General features: G+C 40.5%; 1 protein-coding gene across 1 annotated transcript in view; it reads left to right on the top strand.

Annotated features, from left to right (window-relative positions):
• The window catches only part of EGF (epidermal growth factor), a 57,929-nt gene extending 53,885 nt beyond the window's left edge, over positions 1-4,044 (top strand). The window contains exon 25 of the mRNA XM_063423084.1: positions 1,258-4,044. Within this exon, the coding sequence (XP_063279154.1) occupies positions 1,258-1,478 (221 nt within the window). The 3' untranslated portion in view covers positions 1,479-4,044. The remainder of the gene's footprint in view (positions 1-1,257) is intronic.
• The last annotated feature ends 19,662 nt before the right edge of the window (positions 4,045-23,706 follow it).

The following is a 23,706-nucleotide window of genomic DNA, read 5'->3' as shown; positions in this document are numbered from 1 at the left end:
ATGTGAAGAGAGCATTCAGTCCTTCATTTTGCAGATAAGCCATGAGAAACTATGCCACAACAGTGCTTTCACACAGAACGAGTCAGAGGCTTCTTGTGATAGAATAATATCAGATGTTTGCATATATGCAAACAAGAGCTTTGCAAGTGAAGTTATGCTTGTCATACTGTTGGGGAATGGATATCCATGGAAAAGTACACTTTGACAGTTCTGATTTCTTTAGGGCAAAATAACTGGAAAGGTGTGACAAGTCTAGGTTTCATCCCATGGCAGCAACTGCAGTTCTGCTTTTTGTGTTAAACAAGGTGTTTAACTGCTTAGGAAGTGTTTGGAGATGAATGGAGGGGGTGCCCCTCTCATCACTGGTCCAAAGGCAGCAGGTGGCAGACAAGCACAGAACAGGCTTCCATGGCCCTCAAATTACCAGCTGAACCACTCTGAACGAGCTGATGGAGAAAGACCAATACCCTTAGACATTTGGATTTTTTGCCATGTATACTTCCTAATTTCAGAAGTTACTAGAGAAGCCAGTTTGCCTCAGACACATAGAAATATGCAAATACAAATGTTTGAGAATACAAACATCTGGCCATCTTGTAAGATTCTCAAAATTGCCCGTCCTTTGATATACATTGAGTAGTCACTTTATTCATCAGTAGAAAATGTGCTTCGCATTTACTTGGGTGCACTAATATTGGGAACATGTGTAGAAGCTTACTGCCCAGCAAAGGAAAACTGGTGTTTCCCATTAGGAGACTCTGTTTTCATTTACATCTTTATAAGATGCAGGTATTGGAGCAGAAATTTCCCATGACAGGTGTCTGATTTTTTCCTGAAAATTTTGGCAGAAGTGGTTCCACCCTCTTAGACAACGAGATCAGTAAATAACTGGTATTTTTTTAACATGTTAAAGGAAGTTCATATGCCATGCCAGTGAATAAGTCTAAGATCTTTTAACTTTGAAGCAGACACTTTAATTTTGCCAGGCAAGTAGTCTTGGCATGCCTTTCTCCATCATGTATTAAAAGAGAAAACTATGAATTTAATATAGGACAAATAATTTCTTAAAATCTTGAAGCAAGTTCTTGACTTTGCCTGTTTTTTTTCTTTTTTTGTCATGCGTTGGTATTGAACCTAACTCTGTGCATTCTTTCATAGCTTTCCTCTCCCCAAGCTGCCACTACATTTCTTTCAGCATAGTTGCTGTGAATCTTTTCACATGCTTTCAGTAACATATATCTGTTTTCTCAGAGGAAGAACAGCCTGTAGCACATAACAAAGCAGCAGAGACTTTGGCAGAAGAGGAGGAAGAAGAACAAGGCCTCCAGAAAGAGGGTCCTGTTGGTGAGAAATCACACCAGCCCACGGGAGCGGCGAAGGGCCTGCCCCAGGCTCCCTGGAACACCCACCCCAATCCCCTGCCAGAAACGGAGCCTTGCAATCTAGCCCCAGCCAGCTTGCTGATGCAGCCAGACTAGAAGCAGTCTGTGTTTGAATGGGAAAAGGAGGAAGTCAGCGAAGGATGGGAACTCACTAAAGCACTAAAGCAACACTTTTTTTTTTTTGTTCTTTTTTTTTCCATTAAAATCTGCTTTGGAAAACCCCCCACCATTATTCAGAACAAAACAGAGAAGTCCTTGCCACTCCTTCCCTGTCATATCTACTTAGAAGAATTACTGTGAGCACCGTGTTGACAATGAGTACTCTATAAGTGTCACTGCTGCTAACTTCATTAACTGCCTGCTAAAAGGTCACTGAGAGGAAGGTAGTCAAGCAGGTGATTTATCAGTAATAAGTATTTTCTAAGAGAGCTTGTTGGAAGTTGTGATCTTTACACGCACAGAAACTGCCTAGAAAATGTGACACAAGGACAGCTGCAGAGAAACAGGAATGGAGGATAACACAGAAAAATTAGTTCAAAATGGGTCTTACTATTAAAATATTTTTATGGACGCTATATGCCTATCCCCAGTGCTGCTGACAGAATGGTGTAACTTCTTGGATTACACCTGAGATGTTTTTGTGTCTACCAAGCACCAAATAAGATCTTGCATGTCTCAGGTTTTTTGTACTGGAGGATGGTTTGCAGGCGCATGTTATTAATGATGGGCAGCATTTGAGGGGAAGGTGATTCCTCATTTTTTTTTTCCCCAGTCTACACTGCTCCTTCAGAGCATAACAGGATTATTTCTGGGCTGAGGAAGTGGGTTTGTGTCTGCTTTCAGCCCTGTGGAGAGGGATGTTCTGGGGCTGTCCTTGTCTTACAGGAGTGTGCCAGGCACCAAAACCTGATCCATTGTATAGGACTCAGTGTGAGGAAGAAGTCCAGCCAATTGCTGTTCCAAAAGAACAGGAGTGGGACAAAACCACAAAAAAGCCACTTCAGTTTGGACTGACTTCCACTCAAGTGATTTGTGCTGCCTGTTAAATCTGAGGGAACAACTAGAAAAACTGAACCCATTTTTCTTAACACCTGTCAGGTTATTTACTGTCTTGTAAAGCTCTTGTATGCACAGATGAGGTCAGGTATTTATTGTGAAATTATCTCAGCTGGTGTGAGCATGGTGATAATAAAACCAAGGTTGTGTGTTCAATCCCTGTATGAGCCTTCCACTTAAGAGTTGGACTCAATGATCTTTGTGGATCCTTCCATCTCAGAACATTCTGTGATATCAAGTGATTTTCACCAACTTCTCTTGACTTCCTAAAGTTGTTTTGAAGGATAACTGCACATCAGCTAAATTACTAATAATGATCTTATTATTTGTAGGGGATCCCTCTGTTCTCTGTTTGAAGCCTGCTGTTGTAACCTTTAAACTCTGCTACAGTGCCCACCACTAATGTTCCTTGTAATTCATAAGATGGATAATAGTGGCAAATATTACTAATTTGTGTGTTTACTATTCTGCTTTTCTGGGTTCTTTTTGAAGTGTGCCAGAAAGGTATGAAATGTTGTCTTTTTTTTTTTTTTAACCAGCTCTGTAGGCCAATATGGTAATGAGTACTGAAAGACTCTTGCCTCTTATCCAAAATAGTTCCACATTGGAGTAACTTTGTGAAGTCAATTTTGTTTTATGTTTGTGAAACTATTAGGACACCGAGTCCAAGTTGTCAGAGTTACAAAAATTATAATGAATTATAATGCTGGTTTTGTAGAGGATTGCCACTTATTTAACTTCTAAAGTGATTTTTGCTGGTGATTTTGAATTGTTGAGTGTGTTTTCTAACCACATCAGTTCTGGATTCAGAACAAACTTGTAAAACATGCATTTCCAGAGCTTAGTTGGAACTATTATCAGTGAAGACTTATTCTCTTGTGTGAATGTTAACAAGGGTACTTCCACAGAAAGAGAAATGGTTGAGAGGTGTTGGCATACTAAACTGTGTTCAGGAGCAGGCAACAACTGTGTTGAATCATTACGATTTGGTAGATTTGATTTTAAGTTCAGTATTGTTTCATTTTACTAACATTGCTCAACGCATCTAGTTTGGATTCGCTGGTCTTTCAGTTACTGATCTTCTGTATTTTAATGTGAAGAGAATCCACGTCTAAGGGCTCCAGCTCAAAAAGCATTTTGTTCCCATAAGAGCTACCCAGTAAAAATGCTTCAATCCCTGCACTTCAAGTTTCTCTGGTGAAGTATGTTTGTGTGCTTAAAATGCAAGTGATGTGTCGAATGGCAGTCAACATTTCATTGGAAGTTTCCCCAATCAAAATAAAGACCTGTAACTTTGAATCTTGATTGAATAAAGATATTTCAGACTCCTTAAAAATTAGTTTGCTATTCTGTCCTGAGTTTTTTGTTTACTTTGCTTTTCTTCCAAGGATGTAATTTTAAATTTGATAGTATTCTTTACAGAAAAAGATAGGGAAACCAAGCTGATATTTTTTTTTAATTAGAGTGTTTGGAGTTTTAAATGTTTCCTCAGCTTTAAACTCAAAATAATCTTTAGTGTAAAAACTTGAAATCGTATTTCAAATACAAATATAATATATTTGGTTTATTTGTATGTTTATAAAGATACCAATTTATAAAATAAAAGTAATAATAATAATAATAAAAAAACCAGACAAAAATCCCTGGTGTGCCTCTTGTTTTAAGAGAAGAGAGTGCACCATTCTGGTTTCAGTTGGCCCATGTCAGGTAAATTGAAATCTTCACCGGTCTCATACAGCCACAGTCGAAATCGTGTTAGTTTGGCATGTGCAGGCGTCATGGGTTTCTTGTTCTCTGCCCAGAGAATCCGTACTAATGAGGATTATCTACTGCAGCTTGCATGCTGATTCCACCTTGAATACAGTAAGTTTTCATTCATATTTTATTTATATCTTCCCATAAACCAGTAAAATCTATGTAATCCTTTTTGTTCACATTTAAATGACTCTTAGGAATGCTGTTACTTATTCATCCAGAAATACTATCCATGGCTTCAGAATATGTTTTCAAATTGTTTGCCAAGATATTCTTTTCAGGGTTTACATGCAGGTCAGTTGAAGTAAAATAGCTGAATCTTGGAGGTTGCTCAGTTTTTTGGCTAAACTTTCTTCATCAAAAAAGCTTTTTTAAATTGTCAGAATTTCTGTGTATATAACAAACTTAGTATTGGCATTAAATCCTACTTAAATCCTACTCTGACTTTTAAAAATAAAATTATCTTGTGTTATATTGAGCTGTAAAAGAGGAATTTAGAAGCATATTGAGAGAAAAGCATTTCAAGTCCAAAGTGAGGAAACCATGGGCCATTTTAAAGAGCAAAGTGACTTCGTTTAGTTCAGTAAATCTTTATTGAAATTAGCATTTCAATCCTCTAAAGCCATATTTTCATTGTAAGCAAGTGAGGAATGATTCATGCTCATTCATAAGAGACACAGGGGATGCAATTTTTCCTAGTCATAGAACTGCATGACACATCTACTTTTACAGTCACTATCCTTTTTTCAGTCACTTGCAGCTTTGCCAGGGTTTATCTGTTCAGGCAAAAATTTTTCACCTAGCTGATCATCTTCTGAATGAAAACTTTCCTCCTGTCCCCTCCCCCCTGAAAAAAAAAATTATATATACATATATATATATATATATATGAAGAAATGGAAAGTTATTCAGAATGGGATTAATTAGGGGAAGCCTATGCCTTCTCAATATATATTGTGTTTTTGTCCTATTGAGAGTAATTTTATCTCATGTTATTTCAGAGTGATGCCTAGAGAGTTCCATTAGTCTTCAGGACACACTTGGTGTTATTGCTTCACTCTCTGATAACTGGCCAACTTTATCTCTGTGCATGTGAAAAGGAAAGAAGTTAGTGGCATTAGAAGCCTCCCCCAGGGCCAAGGAATGCACCTCAAACACAATCTGCACGGGTGATAGCCTAATTGGGCTTATGTTTCTCTGATCTTTTATTGAGACTGCTGTTTAATGCCAGTTTTGATGTGGACCAGAACCAGCTAACTTTGTGAGGACTATTCATCATGGGATTAACTTTCAGGCACTCCTCAGTATCGAGGTGGACTAGGTTCAGACCCATGAAAAGCCTTAGTACCTTCCAACCAGACCCAGAGATCCTTAATATGCCACAACTCCAAGACTTTGGAACTTGACTTTCGAGGCAACTGCTGCAATAATCATATATAAAGATGCAGAATTCTTTTTGTAGTGGGTCTGTGGCTACTGTCACCTCTTCCTCCTCAAGGTTACCACTTGCAGGTGTTACAACCAAAATAGCTTCTCCTTGCCCACTTTCTCTTTGGAAAGGATGGTTTTGGCTCTTCCATTCTATTAGGTGCAAGCTGAAGCTGGCCCAAAGCCTAGAAGGAATATTTACACTTCATAGATCAAGACCCTGTAGTCTGGCAGCTGTCTGTTTTCCAGGTAAGAAGTTAGGAATAATCTCCAAAAATAATTTTAAGAACATCCGAGTCCAGACCTGTTTTTGCTCACACTCACTGCTGCATGACGCTGTTACCTTTCCAGGTATCTGGTTTTATACCACATGCATTGCTGGAGCTTCACTTCACAGATAGTCTTGTCCATGTCACCCCTAATCTCTCCCTGTGAGCCCGACCCTCACTGTATGCTCAGTGTGGGTTTTGGGATCCTGTCTGGCAGCCACTTTTCAGTCCATGTTGCAATATTGACTTCTCCCGTGTGGTCTTTATCCAAACCAATTTGGATTGGTTATAAAAGAAAGTCAAAAGACACCTTGTGAGGGAATTACTCACTTTTTATGTGAGCAGATATTGGAAACAGAACAGCTGGAGTCCTAGCCTGGTAATAAGTTCCCTAGGTATTAGTAGGATGCAAAAAATGAAAAGAATTCTTAATAACTTATAAAATAATTAGCTGCTCTGGGATCTCTATTGATTAAAGACAACAAGTTTTATGTGCTACATTCAGTCTACAAAACAGTGTGCACATGTAAATGGACATGATCTTTGCTAATATTGATTACACAAAATAATACATTAGATTGTGAAGTAATAAACTGAAAGAATGCACAGCTGATATTTCATGAGTCTATTAACAGTAGTTAATCACAATGTATTAAAAGTAGTGGAAGTGTGCTATGTTATAAATTTGTAATTTCTTCACTAAAGAAAGAAATAGAAATATCTACACTAAGAATATAAAGACCACTTTGCTGTTTACTTCTTCTTCACAAAAGAAAGTTGGACCCAGTTCTGTGGAGCCTTTGTTCAGTGTGCATGCCTGTAAGTAAGGAAGGAAGAAGAAATGTATATTTTAAATGGCTCTTGAAAGACAACCATTTAAAAAAGAAATCTATAAACTAATACAGCCATATGCTGAACATCTCACTGGAGATCAAAATAACTAATAACTATTGGAGATTCAAGGATCACTACAACATTTGTATGAAATAATAATAAAGTTCAAACCTTTCCAGTGACCTTAGCATTGCTCATTAAAGCTTTTAGCAGAGACATGGATACAGTTGCATTTAAGTGAGGTGTTTGGAATTAAAATACAGATAAAAGGAAAAAGGTTAATCCAGGTCAAGGGAACAGACCAAAACTGGGATTGCATAAGATTATAGTATCTTTCCTCATTTCTCCAATGGTCAACAGCAGTTAGTTTTAAGTGACACTCTAGTCTGCAATATCTCTTAAATGAGAGCCTAAACACGGTATTAACTGTCAATTTTTTGGGAGTTGTCAGTGTCTTTAATCGCTATACAATGGTGTATTACCTCTAAGAGAGTTTTGTTGGCCTAAATCCAGAAACATGCTGAGCACCACCTTCAGCAGACAGAGATACATAACAAAACACCCCCTATTCCTCATTATATGTTGTAATCATTATAGCTCTTTTTTCTCATACCTAATAATCTGTATGAATTGTAGGAAGTACATCAAAACACACTCTGAGCTGACTTTCATAATAGAGGCAACCTTGACCCTGGAGCTGAACACTAACAAATGCTGAGGCAGCTGGATCTGGATCTTGCCTTGTGGCTGAATATGGAAATAAACCAAACCTAAAGTCTTCATCCAGTCAGTGGTTCAGTACTCTTCTCCTGCATCTCATACAATGTTCCCTCAAAATGCAGATCCAGGGCTGTGTGGCTGAGGATACTGCTACCTCAGAGAGTGGTTGTAAGCACTCAGGAGCTCTTGGTCCTGTTCCTCACTCCACTGCTCATGGGATGACATCAGGCAAACAACTCAAAAGGTCCTTGCAAGCTTCCTCTCCACAAGAAGAAAAAAAGACATGGGAGGAGAGAAAGAGAGAGAGAGAGAGAGAGAAAGAAAGACAGGGGAGGGAGGGACGGAAAGCAGGACACAAGAATTGTTGCCTATACTCTAATTGCTCTTGGTATGATAGTTGCTTTTTTTAATCTTTGAAAGAAATTCCAACAGAAGGGCTACTCTTATAAACAAAGCTGACATTCAAATCAGTGGACTTGGAATCAAACTGATTGAGATTTATATTTATTTCATCTCCAGGGACAGACTAAAACCTGTTTGAAGTGGATGCAGCTTTGGTAATGTTGTGTTGGCACATTTTACATCAGATTTGAATCTTACCCCCTTCTCACATTATTATGTGCAAACAGAGAGTACTGTACACCCTAACCTACTCAATATTTTATTTTTAAATTACGTTAATTATTCGTTCTTGGTAAAACCTCAGCCCTTTGTTTAGAACCTTAGAGTCCTATTCAAATCTTAAAACTGTGCTAAACCATAGTGTAGAGGTGAAATCACCCTCTGTTTATATACTTAAGCAGATCCAGATCTAAGATTTTAGAAATGCTTTACAGAAGCCCTGAAGCCCTGCAGGAGCAGCTTCAGTAAGCAAAGCACAGGTATGTTTTCCTCAGTGTGTACCTGAGGACAGAGGGAGCACTGGAAGCGTTTGGATGTGTGGCTGCAAGGCCTTCGGGTCTCCAGCAGCACAAGGCACGCACTGTGAAGTCTGGCTCAGGAGCCTTTTCAGTCAGAGGTCTCAGCCAAGCCACCTGTGCCAGCCAGGGTGCATGCATGCCTCTGAACCACCCAGCTGGCTCCAAGCAAAGGAGGGAAGGGCAGCTGGGTCATTTAAGCAGCTGGACAAATGACAACGGACTCGTTTTGAAGTCTTAGGAAAGAACGAGTGCCAGAGTGCACTAATACTGGCAAACAAGGGAAGAGAAAGAGATATGGCCAGAAGTTGGCAGATCTTTTCTTGGAATGTAAAGGAGCTGGCTGGGGGAAGCTAAGAATGAAAAAGGCTAGGTGTTATTCTTTCCACATGTGTTTATAGAATAGGGATAGATTTCACATTTCACCTTTTTCCAGTTTAATGTGTATTTTTTCTTCCGGTTTGGTTTTTGTTACTTTTTTTTCACCACCTATTGTTCTGTTACAGGTCAGTCAGCCTTACATTTAGATGGCTTAGTAACTCGGGTAGTATTCCTCTGCTTCCTATTTGCAAACTCAAAGGTTCATATTTGGTATGCCACTAAGTATTTGCGTTTATCCTGCATGCTGTGCATAGATAACAGGTGTCCACAGTCTGCTTCTTCAAAAACATTAAAGCCAAACAAATGCCCACAAGGACTGGAAACAAATGGCAATGGCTGCCAGGTATTGAATCTCCTCATCATAAAAACTACAAAGGAGCTTATTTATTCTGTAAATGCTCCTGAAGAAACAGAGGGGATGAAGAAACAATAGTTAAAGGCAATGGTTAATCAGAACTGCCTTTCCTGAGACAAACCTAGATCATATCTCATGTGACATAAATTAATGTAAACTCTTCTTCATAAGTCTCTGCTGTTATCTCCATTTGTGAAACTACCATTTCTAGTACAATGTTTGAAGCTCTTCTGTATGCTTGCGTGTTTCTATCTTTACATTACCACACTGTGAGTTAGTTTAAATGTGTAACTTAATATTTTCTGTCCTATCAGGTGAAAGGGGCACAGCAGCGAATTACTTCAGTGTTTCAGGTGTTAGATGAAAGGGGCATCCAACTACTGGTGCCCTGAGCAGCATGATACATATTTCTTTAAAACTCTTAGAGGTAAATATAATTGTGATTGCACGATTTGCGCACTTGGCTGCTGGATTGAGAAGTGATACCAAGCTTGAGCAAGCATCTCCCTCTTGACAAACACCCATAATCAATGTTGCAAAAATGGAGAGGCTGGCTAATTCTCTGCAAAATTTCCAGTCACAGCTCGAGTCCTGCAGCGTATGAGATGTTCAGGAGGATTTTGCAGGGGTTTCTTTTGGCCCTTTCAGGCTTTTCTGAAAAGTTACTTCTTACAGAACTTTGCAGATCACAAGAGTTTGGCTAAGCTTCAGAGAAGAGTTCTGTGAATGTGTAGCATCACAGCTGAAAGGAACATTTGAAGGTTCAGCTATACGTAGACACTCTATTTATTTTATTGGGAAAGGTTTTGGGATCCATTTTTTTAATCAAACTTGCAGCTGACAGCATGATTTAGAGAAAACCTTGAGGACAAGGACTGAAATGACTGAGACAATACCAGATATATTGTAGAACACTTAAAAAAGCCCCATAAATCAAGCTCATTTATTCACTAGAAAAGCTGATCAGCTGAAAATTATTAAATGATGCAGTCAAAATTCTTTGTCCAACATTATTTTCACCACTTCATTTATGTGCATTGGACTCACTTATTTTCATTCCGTCTATGGATTTTTGATTCACTCATTAACAAAATTATTTAGAATAGATTTGCATTAAAAAGAGATTATTTTTGTTCTCAATTGTGATTGTATTTTATTGGCAAAATCCCTAATGAGGTTTCAGAGAAAGGAAGCATTAAATTAATTTAAATAGAATCTTAAAAATTAATAAACCATTTTCAGATAGATTTGAAAGTTGACTTCAAATGTGCCTGCTTTATAACATTAACACATTGTGTAGACTATTAGCAATAATGTTCTGTGTGGTCTTTTTGTCTTGCTTTATTACCACTGTTTAAGCTGCTCCATCAGAAAGACCCAGAAAGCAGAAGTGTCCCTGGTAATGTCATTTAATTCCAGACCCTAATGCCTGTTGTGCTTATCTTTCAGTAGGGACAGTGAGACTTTTAAAGAACCTGTTCACATCTGAGTTGCAGGAGTTAAACACAATGAGTTTAAGAAAGGATGGAGTTCCAGCTAGAACAGTGAATTTCCTGACTTCTGATTGAAACCAGATGCTCAATACTGTTATAACATAGAGTTTTGTGGGTGAGTACAGAAATATTTTGTTTCATAAATGTGTGCTTTACAACAAATCTAATGGGAATTGTAAAGTAGTACCTCACAATATCAATGTTTAAATGTCCCAGCATAGCATATTGAAACAATTGCAGTTCTTTGCTCATGACACAGCTGAGGTGAAAATCCCTAGGCTGATACCCTCTGTAAAATGTGTCAGATGGAAGACAGAAACACACTCTCCCAGGACAATATTTCAGGGCCAAATGCAGCCTCTCATGGGATGTCCTTAGAGATCGATTTCTTGGGGCTATGAAAAATAAATGTAAACATTCTTGCAAATGTCTGTCAGCATTTAGGGATTTGCATTATGTATAACTTCTGTCCATTCATGTCAGAAAGAAACACCACAGTGCGTCATACAGATATTTTTATATTGCATGCTTAATGCTGTATTGATGTTTTAATTGGGTTTTGAATAAAGTCTTGTCCAGCTCAGTGTTTGCCTTCTTGGAGAGTATTAGTTGTACATCCACATCCTTCTCCAATGGAAAAATCCCATGTAAAGCACTTTTTTTTCCCCCTTTATTATTTCTCCCACTATTTCCTTGTTCTGGAAAACTGTCCAGCCATGTAGCAATAAAAGCAAAGATATCAAGAGATGCACTCTGAGGCAGTGAGTGGGGAAGCCAGTTGGGCAGCTGTCAATCCAGCTGCTGTTTTTCCTCCCTGACCTGCTCATGCCAGTGCCAGCAGCTCATGCTGGAAACAAGGAGGCTTTGGTTGATCTGGGCTGCTTGAGCTGCTTGAGCTTGAAGTTTTAACCCTGTTTTATATTTTATAGCACAGGACACTTTTTCTTCTGGGGTAAGGCAAGGGCTGGACCTACTGTATAAACAGTGGCCAGAGTGCCAAGCAGTGTGATTTTTGACTGAACAGCTCTACCTGCAAAAATTCCTCATGTGCATGCATATACACCGACTAAACTTTCCTTTAACTGGGGATGGAGGTGTGGTGTGCTGTAAACATGGCTTTCCTCAGTCCACCTTTCTTTTTGCTGTTTTGCTGGAGCCACTCCCTCCACTTTCATGGATATTCCCCCAAATCCAATGCAAACACAGGCATATGAAGGCAGATTTCAAACCCACAAGGTTTCCTGTGAGCAGGAGGTGTTAGAACTATAGTGTTCACTCTATAGTGCTTACTCCAAATATTGGAGGCAGAGACCTGACACGAAACATTAAGCACCATTTTTCTTTAGGAATGATGGTCAGGACAAAACAACAACAATTAAGTGTCTACCTCATTTCAGAGTTACAGTGGTCGGAATGCTGCAGTGAGGATCAATTCCTAAATTGGGCATAATGATTTTGTTCCAGTTGTTGCTGATACAGCTGATATCAGTAGTGTTGGAATGGGTTCGTGTCTTCAGTCTCTCTCCTAATTTCCATGCCAGGGAGTCTGTATTTCTGTAGGGAGTGAAAATGAAGGCATTACTTGGAAGAAAGTCTGGTTCATTCTGGGCGAGGTCCATCACTTTAACCTTCTGATCTGTGGAGGGAAAAACTGTCCTTTTACTTTAGATCTATTTGGTGTTTGTGAAGACATATGGAGTGAGAATACTGGAAATCACATGCCCATATTTATCTGATGGTTGGGGATTACCTTCCTGACAGGTGAGAAAGAAGTTGTCTCAAATCTCATTCAAATGTTTTCTTTGTTTCAGTAAATCTTGGAAGAGTGACAAAGTATAGCAAACATGTAATTTTGACATGAAAAACAGCCTCAAATGAAACCAAAAATTCCTTTCGGCTAGGCACAGAGATTGAGTGTGACTCTCTTGCAAATGATATTTTCTCATGTGTTGAAATTCCAGAGGTTGATCTCTCTCCTTTTTTCTCTTTTTAATTGAAAAAAAAGGATCATTGCTCCCCCATCTCATTAACTCTGCTAGTCTCTAAGGCTATTATGTCTCTCTTCCTAGTAATTTAAAGCAACCTTTTTACATTAACTTAAACCTGTACCACTGTCAACTTTTTTGAAGGTCCTGCATCCAGGTATCAAGCTGGGGTGGTGTTGAGAGCAGCACCTCAAGGAGTGGATCTTCATATTCTGTCAAACTCTTTCTGACTTTGACCTTAACAGAGCAAAATGACCTGAGGGACTGCACGAATCAATGTGATCTAGCAACTCTCTGGTCTGGTTCTGTATTCACCACTTAACTGCTCTTTGATGTTAGTCAATGAGGTGTTTTGTTTCTGTTTGTACCCCTGTCTCTTGTTTGTACCTCTCAAGATAATCAGCTCTGTGCTGAGCCTGCCTACGCCATGCCCTGCAGTCCTGGCCCAGAGACTTGCCCATGCCAACCCAAGCCAGGGCCAGAGCGTGATCACCTAGCTTCTGTGGCAGGCAGGGCACGAGGCGGGACCATGCCTTTTCTGGGCTGAAAGCAGAACAGAAGAGTCTGAATGGAGCAGAGTATGGCCTAATAATTCCCTTGCTGATCCAAAAATGGTAATAATAAAAAGGATGGGGTTGCTGTAGGATGCAGCATGAGTCTATGTAGAAAAGAGATCATACAGAGTTTGTTATCCACTTATCTCTCGCTGACACTGACAGATATGTTCCTGCTAGGAAAGAAGTGTACCACTGAAATACCTATAAAATGATCATTTGCACCAGCTCACAGGTCATTTTGCAAGTTCTAATGTTAAACATTAATATATTTTGGTGAATGTCAGCTGCCAGCATATTTTTCAATAGTTTATAGGCTGTCACATTATTGCACTCAACACTAGAAAGTGATGGCATTCTGAGACACATGGAAAGTTGCTGTTACTTTGTCACCCTGTCCTTCCCCACAGAAGGTCTTTTTCCATTACATTGTACCATTTGAACCTGGGAGCAGTGTTTTACCTTTCTATGGATTAACTTAAGGCAGACATTGGTGTGATGGGCATCAGTGACAGACTCTGCTCACAGCTGCAATGTCACAGCAACTTTGTCACGATTTCACTTCTGTTTTCAACTTCTCTGGCATCACCCTTTACGATATACTGGGGAAAAATAAAACAAATCTAACCATAAAGTCCTTGTGTAAGCAAAATAAGATGCTGAGTTGAACTGTCTGCCAGAGTTTACTAAAAGCTTTGCAATAAAGGGGCAAGCTGCTTGTTAGAGGGGGTTGGAAATGGTGAGAGAAAAAAATTGCAGAACACGACCGTACATCTGTGAGCTCTGTGCAGGCCTCTGGAGGGAGGAAGGGAAGGAGGTTTCCTCTTTTATTATCTGATGAACATCAGTCCCTTTGGTCAGACTGCTAGGCGCCTCCTGGAGCTTAACCTCAGATTAACATCTGCTTCATTTCAGTGTCTGTCTGATAGTGATATCAATAAACATCATCATCTTACAGTAAAAACTGATAATTAAATCTGTGCCTGCTAGCTCACTATCTATTGTACTCTGGGGAATAATTACAGATAGTGAAGATGTAACAGATAAAGAAATATATGTTGTATATCACTAAGTAATGAATATGAAGTTCTTGTAGGCACGACTAACTGCATAAAATGTTTATCATAGATCACATGAAATACAGCCAGAGGCAGGCTGAATATCCTTGTGCTGGTGTAGACCTGCTGTAAGTGGGTAATTCCTGTTAACCAGATTTGGACCTGTTACATCAGGATGGTACCTACAGGTCTGATCCTTCTGCTTTCTACTTTGCAAAGATCTGTGCAACTAAAAGGAGTACTGGAGGAAAACTAGAGGTGAGCCCACTGTCACAGTGCATGTACATTTGCAATGAAGGGCTCTTGCCCTTTCTAGTAGGGCAAATCTACCATCAGGCTTTAGCTGGACAGACCTGCTCTTGAGCTAGAAAACTCAATTTTTCATGATTTTCCTCCAGCCTGCCCCATGGTATCTGGTAAACAGTCTCTTGAAGCGATGTGGCTGCACCTCCCACCGGCAACAAAGGAATAAGAAACATCCTGCAGGAAAGTGTGAGGCACGAAATGCTGTGAGCAAGGAGAGGGCTGACAATCACTTTCTAGTGTTACATGTGAGGAGGCCCTGTTAAGAACCGAGCATGGTCCAGCTGGGAGACTCCTGGCTGGCAGAAGCAGCTCTCCAAGGACCTGGTGCACAGAAGTGTCTGAGCATCCTGCTGAAAGCAGAGCTCAGCCCCCAGGAGAGTGGCGAGGCTGTGCTCCCGTCAGCCTCCATCCATCACTCGCTGTCCCTCCTACGGCCAATGCCAGGCTGAACTGGGGAACACCAGGGGCTGCAGAGGGCTCAGCCCTCAGCCCTGCAGAGCTGGGTGTTCAACTCTGTGTGCTGCCAGCAGCTTCTTCAGTGGTGCTGCAGGCAGGCTCAGAGCCTTAAGCTGAGGGGTTTTGGTTGGCCTCTTGAGAAGAAAGAATGGGAAAAAGAGAGAGAAAGGCAAAAACTGATTCCAATTCAGTGTATTTTATGATTCTATGATTTTGTTTCTCTAAACACACATATTTTTACCTTCAGGAAAAGTCAGTCTCAAGAAATGAAAATGTGAAGAGTGAATTGGAAGAAGAATAAAATAATGTAACCGCCATAAGCAAGACAAAATGAAACCTTTTTTTTGTATTTTAAATCAAATTCTTTCCTACTGATTTGGGGGGAAAATGTGCAGGGAATGTAAAACTGTTTGCATAAGCACTAATTTAGAAAGCAATTTTTAATGAGTTAATAAAAAACAGTTAAAATGCTTCAATAATGTGCACATTTATCTCCAGTCTATCTGTTCAAGAGCAGTTGGTGTAACGCACTTAAAATCATTTCTTCTGGAGATGGACCAAGGGACACAATTTAGTCTTTCTGCGATTGGGGCACCATGTCATCAAACTGACATGAGGATTTGGTTCACTTGTGAAATAGCGTGTGCAGGGTGTTTGGGGTACTGCTACCAGCTGGGGAATGCAGAACTTGTACCTCTGAGTTTGGGATCTGCTCTGCAGAACAGGTCACCGAGCCAGTCAGAACTGAAACTCTCCCTGGAATCTTTCAGGATTTAATCTGAGGGTCTGAATTTAGTGCAGCTTGAGTTGTTTATGAGCAAGGATATTTAAATAACTTTTGTAGACATTCCTAGATTGTAATATATTTAAAGTTATTTAGATTTAACTAAAAAGCCCAAACACTGACAACCCCTTCACCCTAAAACTTCACGGTACTACACTGCACTGACTATCAGAAGATCAAAGCAGAGGGAGGTGAAACAGTGCTCTAATGTGAGCACACAAAATAGGGATCTGGGGACCCATACTTAAGGAATCTTTAGAGAGCAGAGATAAGCTGTTACTACTTTAGCTGATCTCTTTCATTAAAACACACACCTTTATCACAGATTAACACACAGCATATCATGAAGCCACGATCCTGTTAACATCAAAGGCAATTTGGCCCTTGATAGGCTATCAATTCAGTTATTGAAATAATTTGTATTAAAAAATATCTGTAGCTCTTTGTGTGTGCTTAATGCAAGAGATACAACCAGAGATCAGTGACTTGCACCAGTATTTTATGCAGTGCTTCATACGGATGCCAATTTGGCAGTGAAAAGAGGGACTGAGGAAAGACAGGAGGACACATTTAAAGTTTCCACTGGCAGAAAAAAATCTCCTTTGCCAAGGTTTACTCTAAAAGTTTTTGCTTTTGGTTTTCCCACGTGGACAATCCCTGTGGTTCAGCCATGTGCATTAAACCTCTTAGCTGCCCAAAGGTGTCTGTTTGATGAGAGAAGGGAGAAACTCGTACCCTCTCCACAGAGGACAGGGGGGACACTTGAGATTAGTTTGGTTTAACCTCTTTATCAGGGTATTTTACATTAGGGAAAGAAACTTTGTGTTTAGTGGTAGGTGAGAGTGGCAAAAACTTTGGAGAGACTGTGGGTGGTCTCAGAGGGTCTGAATTTTGAATCATGCCTTACTGCGGGTTCACCCCACAGTGAGATCCTGGGCAGCTTGGAGGGAACCAAGAGATCCTCCTGTGTTTGGAGCACATGGAGGCACCTTCAGTGTTGGCTCCCAGGGACATCCTCAGCTGTAATCTGGGGTTAGGGCACCAGGGGACACGTGACCCCATCCTGCCCTCTTTGCTGAATTTGATGCTTGGACAATGATTTGCCCTTTCTCTGGGTCCTGCAAGCTGCTGTTGAGTTTTGCTACAGAGCTGCTTTGCATCCCAGAGAGGGGCAGCTTCTGGAAAGTGGCTGTGTTTGGAGAAACCTTCTAGGAAAGGTGGTCTGTAGCATGGTGGAACCCCATGGGTGGTCAGGTGGGCTTGAGGCAGCTGGGCAGCATGCTCATAGGCTTTGTTCTTTGAGCCATTCTAAAATTCCTGGAAGTACACAGATCATCCAGAAACCTTTCTACATCACTAAATGTATTTTAGTTGTTGTGTTTCTTAAAGGAATAATAGCTCAGTGTGCAATATTATTGGCCATATTTATACAGAAAACAGTTCCACCCAAACTCTTTAAGTGTGTAACTGATCTTAATGAATCCTGACCAGAGAGAAACATTATTTGTATTTTTGAAAATGGCACCTGAGGCATTTGGAGAGTGAGTAATTTTTGTAAGTGCAGAAAGGCACCTGTGCAACATACTCTCCTCTGTGGCTGCATTTACTGAAGCTGGGTAGATTCTGACACTTGGAGCTGGGCAGCATCCTCATGGATGGTGCCAGCATTAGCCCTCCTCTGTCCTTCTGTCCTTGTCCTCAGTGTTCTCCACCTGAATCTAAAATGCCAAACACTTCCAAAGGTCTGGCTGCTTCTGCAGATTTCCTGGTGCAGATTTTCATTGCTTTCAGTATTTTCTGGTTGTGCAGAAGCTCTCACAAACTGACACAGTAGAAAAAATAACTCATGATACCAGGATTTGTGTTTAAAGGGGATCCATTCCCAGGTCCCAGGTCACCTGCTTGCCTTGGCCAAACGTGTCACCATCACTCAAGGACACCTGCACCTATTGCTACTGCTGGCACCTCATTTCCAAGGAATGGAAACCTCAATGCACAGGAGAGAAAGGAGCTGTGATTGCCTCCACCAGGTTTCTTCATGAATCACCAGGACAACATGATCCTGGACTGTGCCAGGGGCACATGTGCCAGAGAGCAAGAGCAAAGCCAGATGGTTCAGCTGCAGCTCCCTGCATCCCAGGGGAGTCCTCATGGTCTCCAACTCTTTTCAACTTCTCAGTGCATACAAAGGAGCTGACTGGGGTGTAATGGTAGGATCACAGCCTGTGGGGAACTGTTTGGCAAGGGAATGGTACAGGCTCTCTTCCAGTAGGTGGCTTTCCATGACTGTAGGCAATCAGAAGGAAAATAATTAATGAACCACAGTTATTGAGATGATGTCTATTTGCTTTCTAGCTCCTGGTAGACAGCTTGAGCATGAGAAACATTGTGCCAAGGCAGCAGATGGATGGATCATCATAAAAGTTGGGGCATGTCAGGTGAGTTCCCAATTGGCTTTACATGACACACTGTTTTGTCCTTAATTTTTCACTTTCACTTTTCCCAGTTCATGGTATTGGCAACAATCATGTCAAAATGCACAAGCACAAGCTGTCATCCCAGGGAGCTTGCTTTTCCTTTGGAGTTGTAAAATAAGATATTATTAAAAGCCCAACCTGTGCTACTGCCTGACAGTGCCACTAAATGAAGATATGAACTAATTTGTATGCATTTAAAAACCTGCAGAGTGTTTTTCCTAAAGCTCATATCAAAACTTTTTGGGGACATATTGAGAGAATTTGACAATAATGACTACATATTAGGGAAAATGAATAGCAACAGCATTGAATATGTATAGGGAATTTGAATTTTTTTTTCTTTTTTTGGGAAAGGAAGTATCTACAGTAAATTCCTTTGCTTTATATTCTCCCCAAAGTATCAACTGGGAAAAAGTTTCACAAAACATACATTTAAGGAATAGAAATGAGAATTATTGCTTTAATATGGCAGACATGAAGGCAAAGAGACAAAGAACTGATGTAATTTCTGTACAGAAATGTGTAGAGAAAAAAAAAGGAGGATTTGGAGAGTGGTTTAGAAAGAAGTTCTTTTTCCTGCAGGAAAAGTTGAAGACTTGTGTTAGGCTCTGTGTTGTAGCAAAATAAATTTTCTTTGGGAAAGCAGGAGTCCACTGAGCTGCAATCTGGATAATCTGTCCATGAAAAACCAGAAGTTAACTGTAGGTCTGATAAAACAAGTTTTAAATTGCCAAGGGGCTCAGTTTTCAGAGTATCTTGCAGAAAAATCAGGAGCAAGGCTCTAAATGCCATTGGAGGCTTGTCAGGTAGTTTTTATTTGTAAGATAATCGTGTGCTGGAGTCTAGTTTTGGACATTTGTACTCAGTGTTAACATCTCCTCTCATTTTATTGTCCAGTTCTTTTAGATGTGAGGTTTTACATGGATTAAATTAGCATATAACAGTTGGTTAGTCTTCTGTTCAAAATAAGTGCATTTAAAGAAAAGAAGCTGTAGTGTTTAAATGAAGGGCAGCAAGGGGTGCATACCCAGAGGGGCTGTCACTTGCGACAAGTGTGAAGGCAAGTTCTGTAGCAAGCTAACGCTGAGAGCTGGTTTCTTCATGTGTTAGTTTTGCTCACCACTCAGTATAATCAGGAATCCAGGACCTGACTCAGAAGAATAGAAGCTCATTGGAAGCATGCTGTATAAGAATGTTGACAGCTTTTTCGGGATTTATTATATATCCTGTAATATAAAGGGAAGGAATGAGTCCTGCATTCAGCATGTAACAGTAAACTCTAATGCTGTTATTTACCATCTTCCAAAAACATACACATCCAGTAATGACATATAGGCTTGGATGACCGAGTTAATCTTTACACCTGGATTTATGAACCTGTTAACAAGCCTTCCTATTCTCTCTGAAGGAGAGGGCCATAAACACTGTAATTTAATCATAAAGCTTTTGACCTTAGCACTATCTATGGGACTCCTTGTTGCTTGCTGAGGGTGTACAGGAGTACGCTTAAAAGTCAGTATTGCAAAAATATGTTTGCTTTGAATTAACATTTGAGTGAATTTTGGCAGCTACTTTATGTCTGGTTTTGTCTGTTCTCTGGTACAAAACTTTATCTGGAAAATCTGAGAGTACTTACATTCACACTCTAAATGCAAAAGTATTCAGTGAAACAGAAATACATAAAAGCACAATTATTTTTGCTCTCTCAGCCAAGGGTTGGAAGCAGTCCCAATCATGGCAAATAATAGCTGAGCAAACCTCAGTCTGGAACATTAAGAATTTCTTTGCACTCTGACTTAGTAGATAATTATAAATCTACTTATTGAAGTAATTGATAAAATAAACAGTTGCATGGATGTTTGCAGAATGGTGTTTGTAACTAGAGTTTTGCAGAACAAAATAATTGTTTTGGCAGTGGTAGAAAACAAAATACATTTGAGAAAACTGTAGTTGGTCTCAGGCATTCTGCAGATGGAAAGAGACTATTACATCATGGGATGTGTTACTTGCTGAGAATCAGTTTTTCCAGTTCCAGTTGTGGACAAAAGAGAAAATTTAAACTGATCAAAAATTACACAGAGCTGTAACTGTGAGGTTTAAACTTCAAGTAGGTGGAAGCTCAGAAATGAAAAAGAGCCTTTTCCACATGGCTGAATTGAGATAATGACTAAGGATGAGATCCCTTTGACACAACCTTGGTCCAAGCAAGGAATTGCTTGGAGGGGTTGAGAGAGCCAAATTTATGGAGTGCATAGGGAGAAGGAGAAAACAAAAGGGTAAAGTTAACTGTACCGTTTCAGACCTCAGCAAAATCTCTGATGTCAAGGAGATGCATTGTGAAAGCTTTGGTCATACGCTCTTCTGCCAGATATTTCTATTATCTACTTTTTCAAGAGATTTAAACAGGAAACTTTGGAAATGTTGTGTTAGCTAATACTGCTGACCAAGATTTGTGGGTTTTTTTGGTCAAAAATATGGTGAACTTTAAACTTTGGAAAGGGTTTTATAGATTTGCTTGATTTTCACATGAGTTCTAAGATTGGCCATCAGGGACAGACTGTGACTACAACAGCAAAGCAGCAAACACTGTCTCTTACTTTGTCTCAGAGGGGTAGGATGCTTGTGTTTGGAGCAGAAGGCCCCCTAAGACTGCTTTGTGTTCATCTCTTTCAGGACACCAATGTTTCTGAGCCCTTGGAATATTTGAGTATTTATCTTTGAGAAGATCTGATAGAGCAGGATAGTACTCATTCTCATTTTACAGGTGGTGGAATCAGGAAGGGAATATACTATGACAGAAGCATGTCTGAAGCAGAAAGGTGAGTCTCACTATCTCACAGTTTGCCCACATGGAACACACGTTCCAGGAAATAAGTAGTTTGTGGGCTCAGATTAACGTACTGATTTAGAATGTGTTTTCCAAAAGAAATCAACATTATTTATTTTCATTGCTTTCCAGGTGTGCTGATTCACAGTAAGCAGTTTGGACAGCTTTATGGACTGCTCCTTCTCCAACCCTGTGATACTCCTCCATGAACTCTGCCATCTCTTCCACACTTATGTCTCTCTCTTTTACCACCTCTTAATGCCTCTCTGCCATTTTTACCTGCATTGAAAATGTTGGTTACATTTATTACTCCACTTGCAAAAATTTGATTGTGAGCCTTTCCTTAAGTATCTTGGCTCACATGCCTTCAGCTTGAGTCGTCACAAAATTACAGGGCTCCTTTCTTCTCAGTCACGTGTTTCAGCTGCTTTTTCTCTCACCTCTCCATTATTTGCCCTCCAGTTTTTCCTCTCCGGTTCTTCCCTGTGCTCACTGGGAATGCTTTCTCTTTTGTCTTTGTGAGATGCTGTCACACAGCCCCAGCAAAGCCATGTGTGAGAGAGATTCATTACATTAATGATAGTCCCCGTGTTTATTTGACTTGCTGTCATGTTCAGTCTTCCATCAAGGCAGGGCAAGAGGATGCATCACTGCCTCTCACTTACGAGCTTGTGTTAAATGTCATTTTCAGCATGTGTTATAAAACACCACATGGAGAAGATAAGCCATTTTGTTAGTTCTGAAACTTGAAACCCCTGTCACCAGACACCAGAAAGAAGCCCACATAGGTTGTGTAAATGACTTTGTTATAGCTAGCCTAGATGCTGAACCCACAGATTTGTGCCATTGTTAACTGCTTAAGCAGAAGTGCCTGGGAGGAAAATTCACACTGACAGCCCAGCTTAACTTGGTTTATTATGAAGTCAGGTGGTAACAGCATCCAGTTTTGTCCAGCAAGCACCCACAGCTCTTCCCCCTCCTACATGTTAAAAGGTACTCCTGCTGCAGACAGCAGCTCATGGACAAAAGCCATATTGACTGGTGTCCTAATGCATTATTGAGCAGCTGGACAGGGTCATCCCTGGTTGCAGCTCAGAAATTTGGTGTGGCAATAGTAAGGAGAAGGGGCAGTTGGGAAGCTTTCATTGGAGTCAAGATCCAGTTGGAAGTGGGCAGCTCATAATGATGGTGTCTAAAGAATCAGACAGTCATGAGAATATATCAAAGGATATATCAAGGTAGCTGTGGAGCTGCTTTGTCTTCAGTGGCTCATGAGTGAAGGGGTCACAGAAAACACTCAGGTAAATTAGAGCAAGGAAGCTGGGGTGCAACACATTCATTTCTTTGTAGCTCTCTCTGAAGAGAGTAAATAACACTTTAACGTCACGTTTAGGGAAATAATAATCTTTGCTGTTGCTACAGGACTTCTTCAGCCCTAAACATTTCATGCTGGATGAACAAACCAAGATGTGCATCCTCACCTCGGCATCCTCATCATCACTGCTAGCAGGACTAGCAGGACCTGCTGGCCATGGACTAGAGAGAACAGAACCAGAAAGAACATGCAGCCATTAATTTCACTATGAACCAAGAGTTACCAGGACACAAACTGTCAGTAATTGCAGCATCCCTTATTCTGATTTTGCAGTATCCCATCCCAACAACACAATCATTCCAAGAACTTTATGTACTGCAAGAATTTCAATTTGTATGGAGCCATTCTGATCAATGGCTTTATGAACAGAGGAGATAGGTTATTTCCTCTGTCTGTCAGTAGAGTCCAGCACAGAAGAGCAGACCAACTGTTTTTAAATCAACCAAAACTTTATTTAGAATTGAATTCAGCAAAAAATGAAACTCTATGCAGGAAGAACTATATACCTAAACAAACAAGTCTCTACATTGCCTATTGTCCAAGATCAGTATGAGTGTGCCTGGAGAAGCACTCATAAATAAATGGGAAAATATAGTTCTGGACTGAGTTGCACCCTGCAGGTTGGGCACATGTGAGTAGTCTCCAGGGCAATAGGGAGGCATCTACTGCAGAAGACATGGCCACAAATGGTTGCCACAAGCTGTCGTCCACGGTGCATAATCTGGAAGAAAGAAAACCACAACATGCATTGGGAGGAAAGAATTTGAGTTTGCTGCTCCATTGGCACCAGGCAAATGAGACTGGGATCAGAATAATGAGCGCCCCACAGCTCTGCCAGTGCCATCTCGGCAAGGGCTTCTCCCTCTACGTTCACCACCAAGAGGTGACTTGGGGAGCTTCCCAGCAAGGGCTGTGCTTCCAGCCAGCTGCCCACAGCATCCCACGTCAGCCAGCTGACTTGTGCAGCTCCCCTTCTGGCTTCCTCCTCCTCCTCCCACAAGGCAGAAAGGATGACTACAGGTGGATCCTTACCTCTGAGTAAAAATCCCAGCAAATTTGGCACCTAATGACAACTCCTTGCTGTGCACTAGAGGGAAGAGAACCAGAAGGAATGTGCAGCTGTTAGTATCACCACACTTCAATGTTTATTGATACATAAAATCTCACATAATCATGCAACTGCACCGACTAGCCATGACAGTTTTCCTTTGAAGAACACTGCTGTCTTTAACTCTGCGGCATGTAATGAGGAGTTGGGGGGAAGAGTTGTCCTGGTTTTCACCAGAAGAAAGGT

The sequence above is a fragment of the Prinia subflava genome, chromosome Z, assembly GCF_021018805.1.
Source record: "Prinia subflava isolate CZ2003 ecotype Zambia chromosome Z, Cam_Psub_1.2, whole genome shotgun sequence".
Taxonomy (NCBI): domain Eukaryota; kingdom Metazoa; phylum Chordata; class Aves; order Passeriformes; family Cisticolidae; genus Prinia; species Prinia subflava.
The sequence above is the reverse complement of the archived record's forward strand: the minus strand, read 5'-3'. Positions and strand labels throughout refer to the sequence as shown.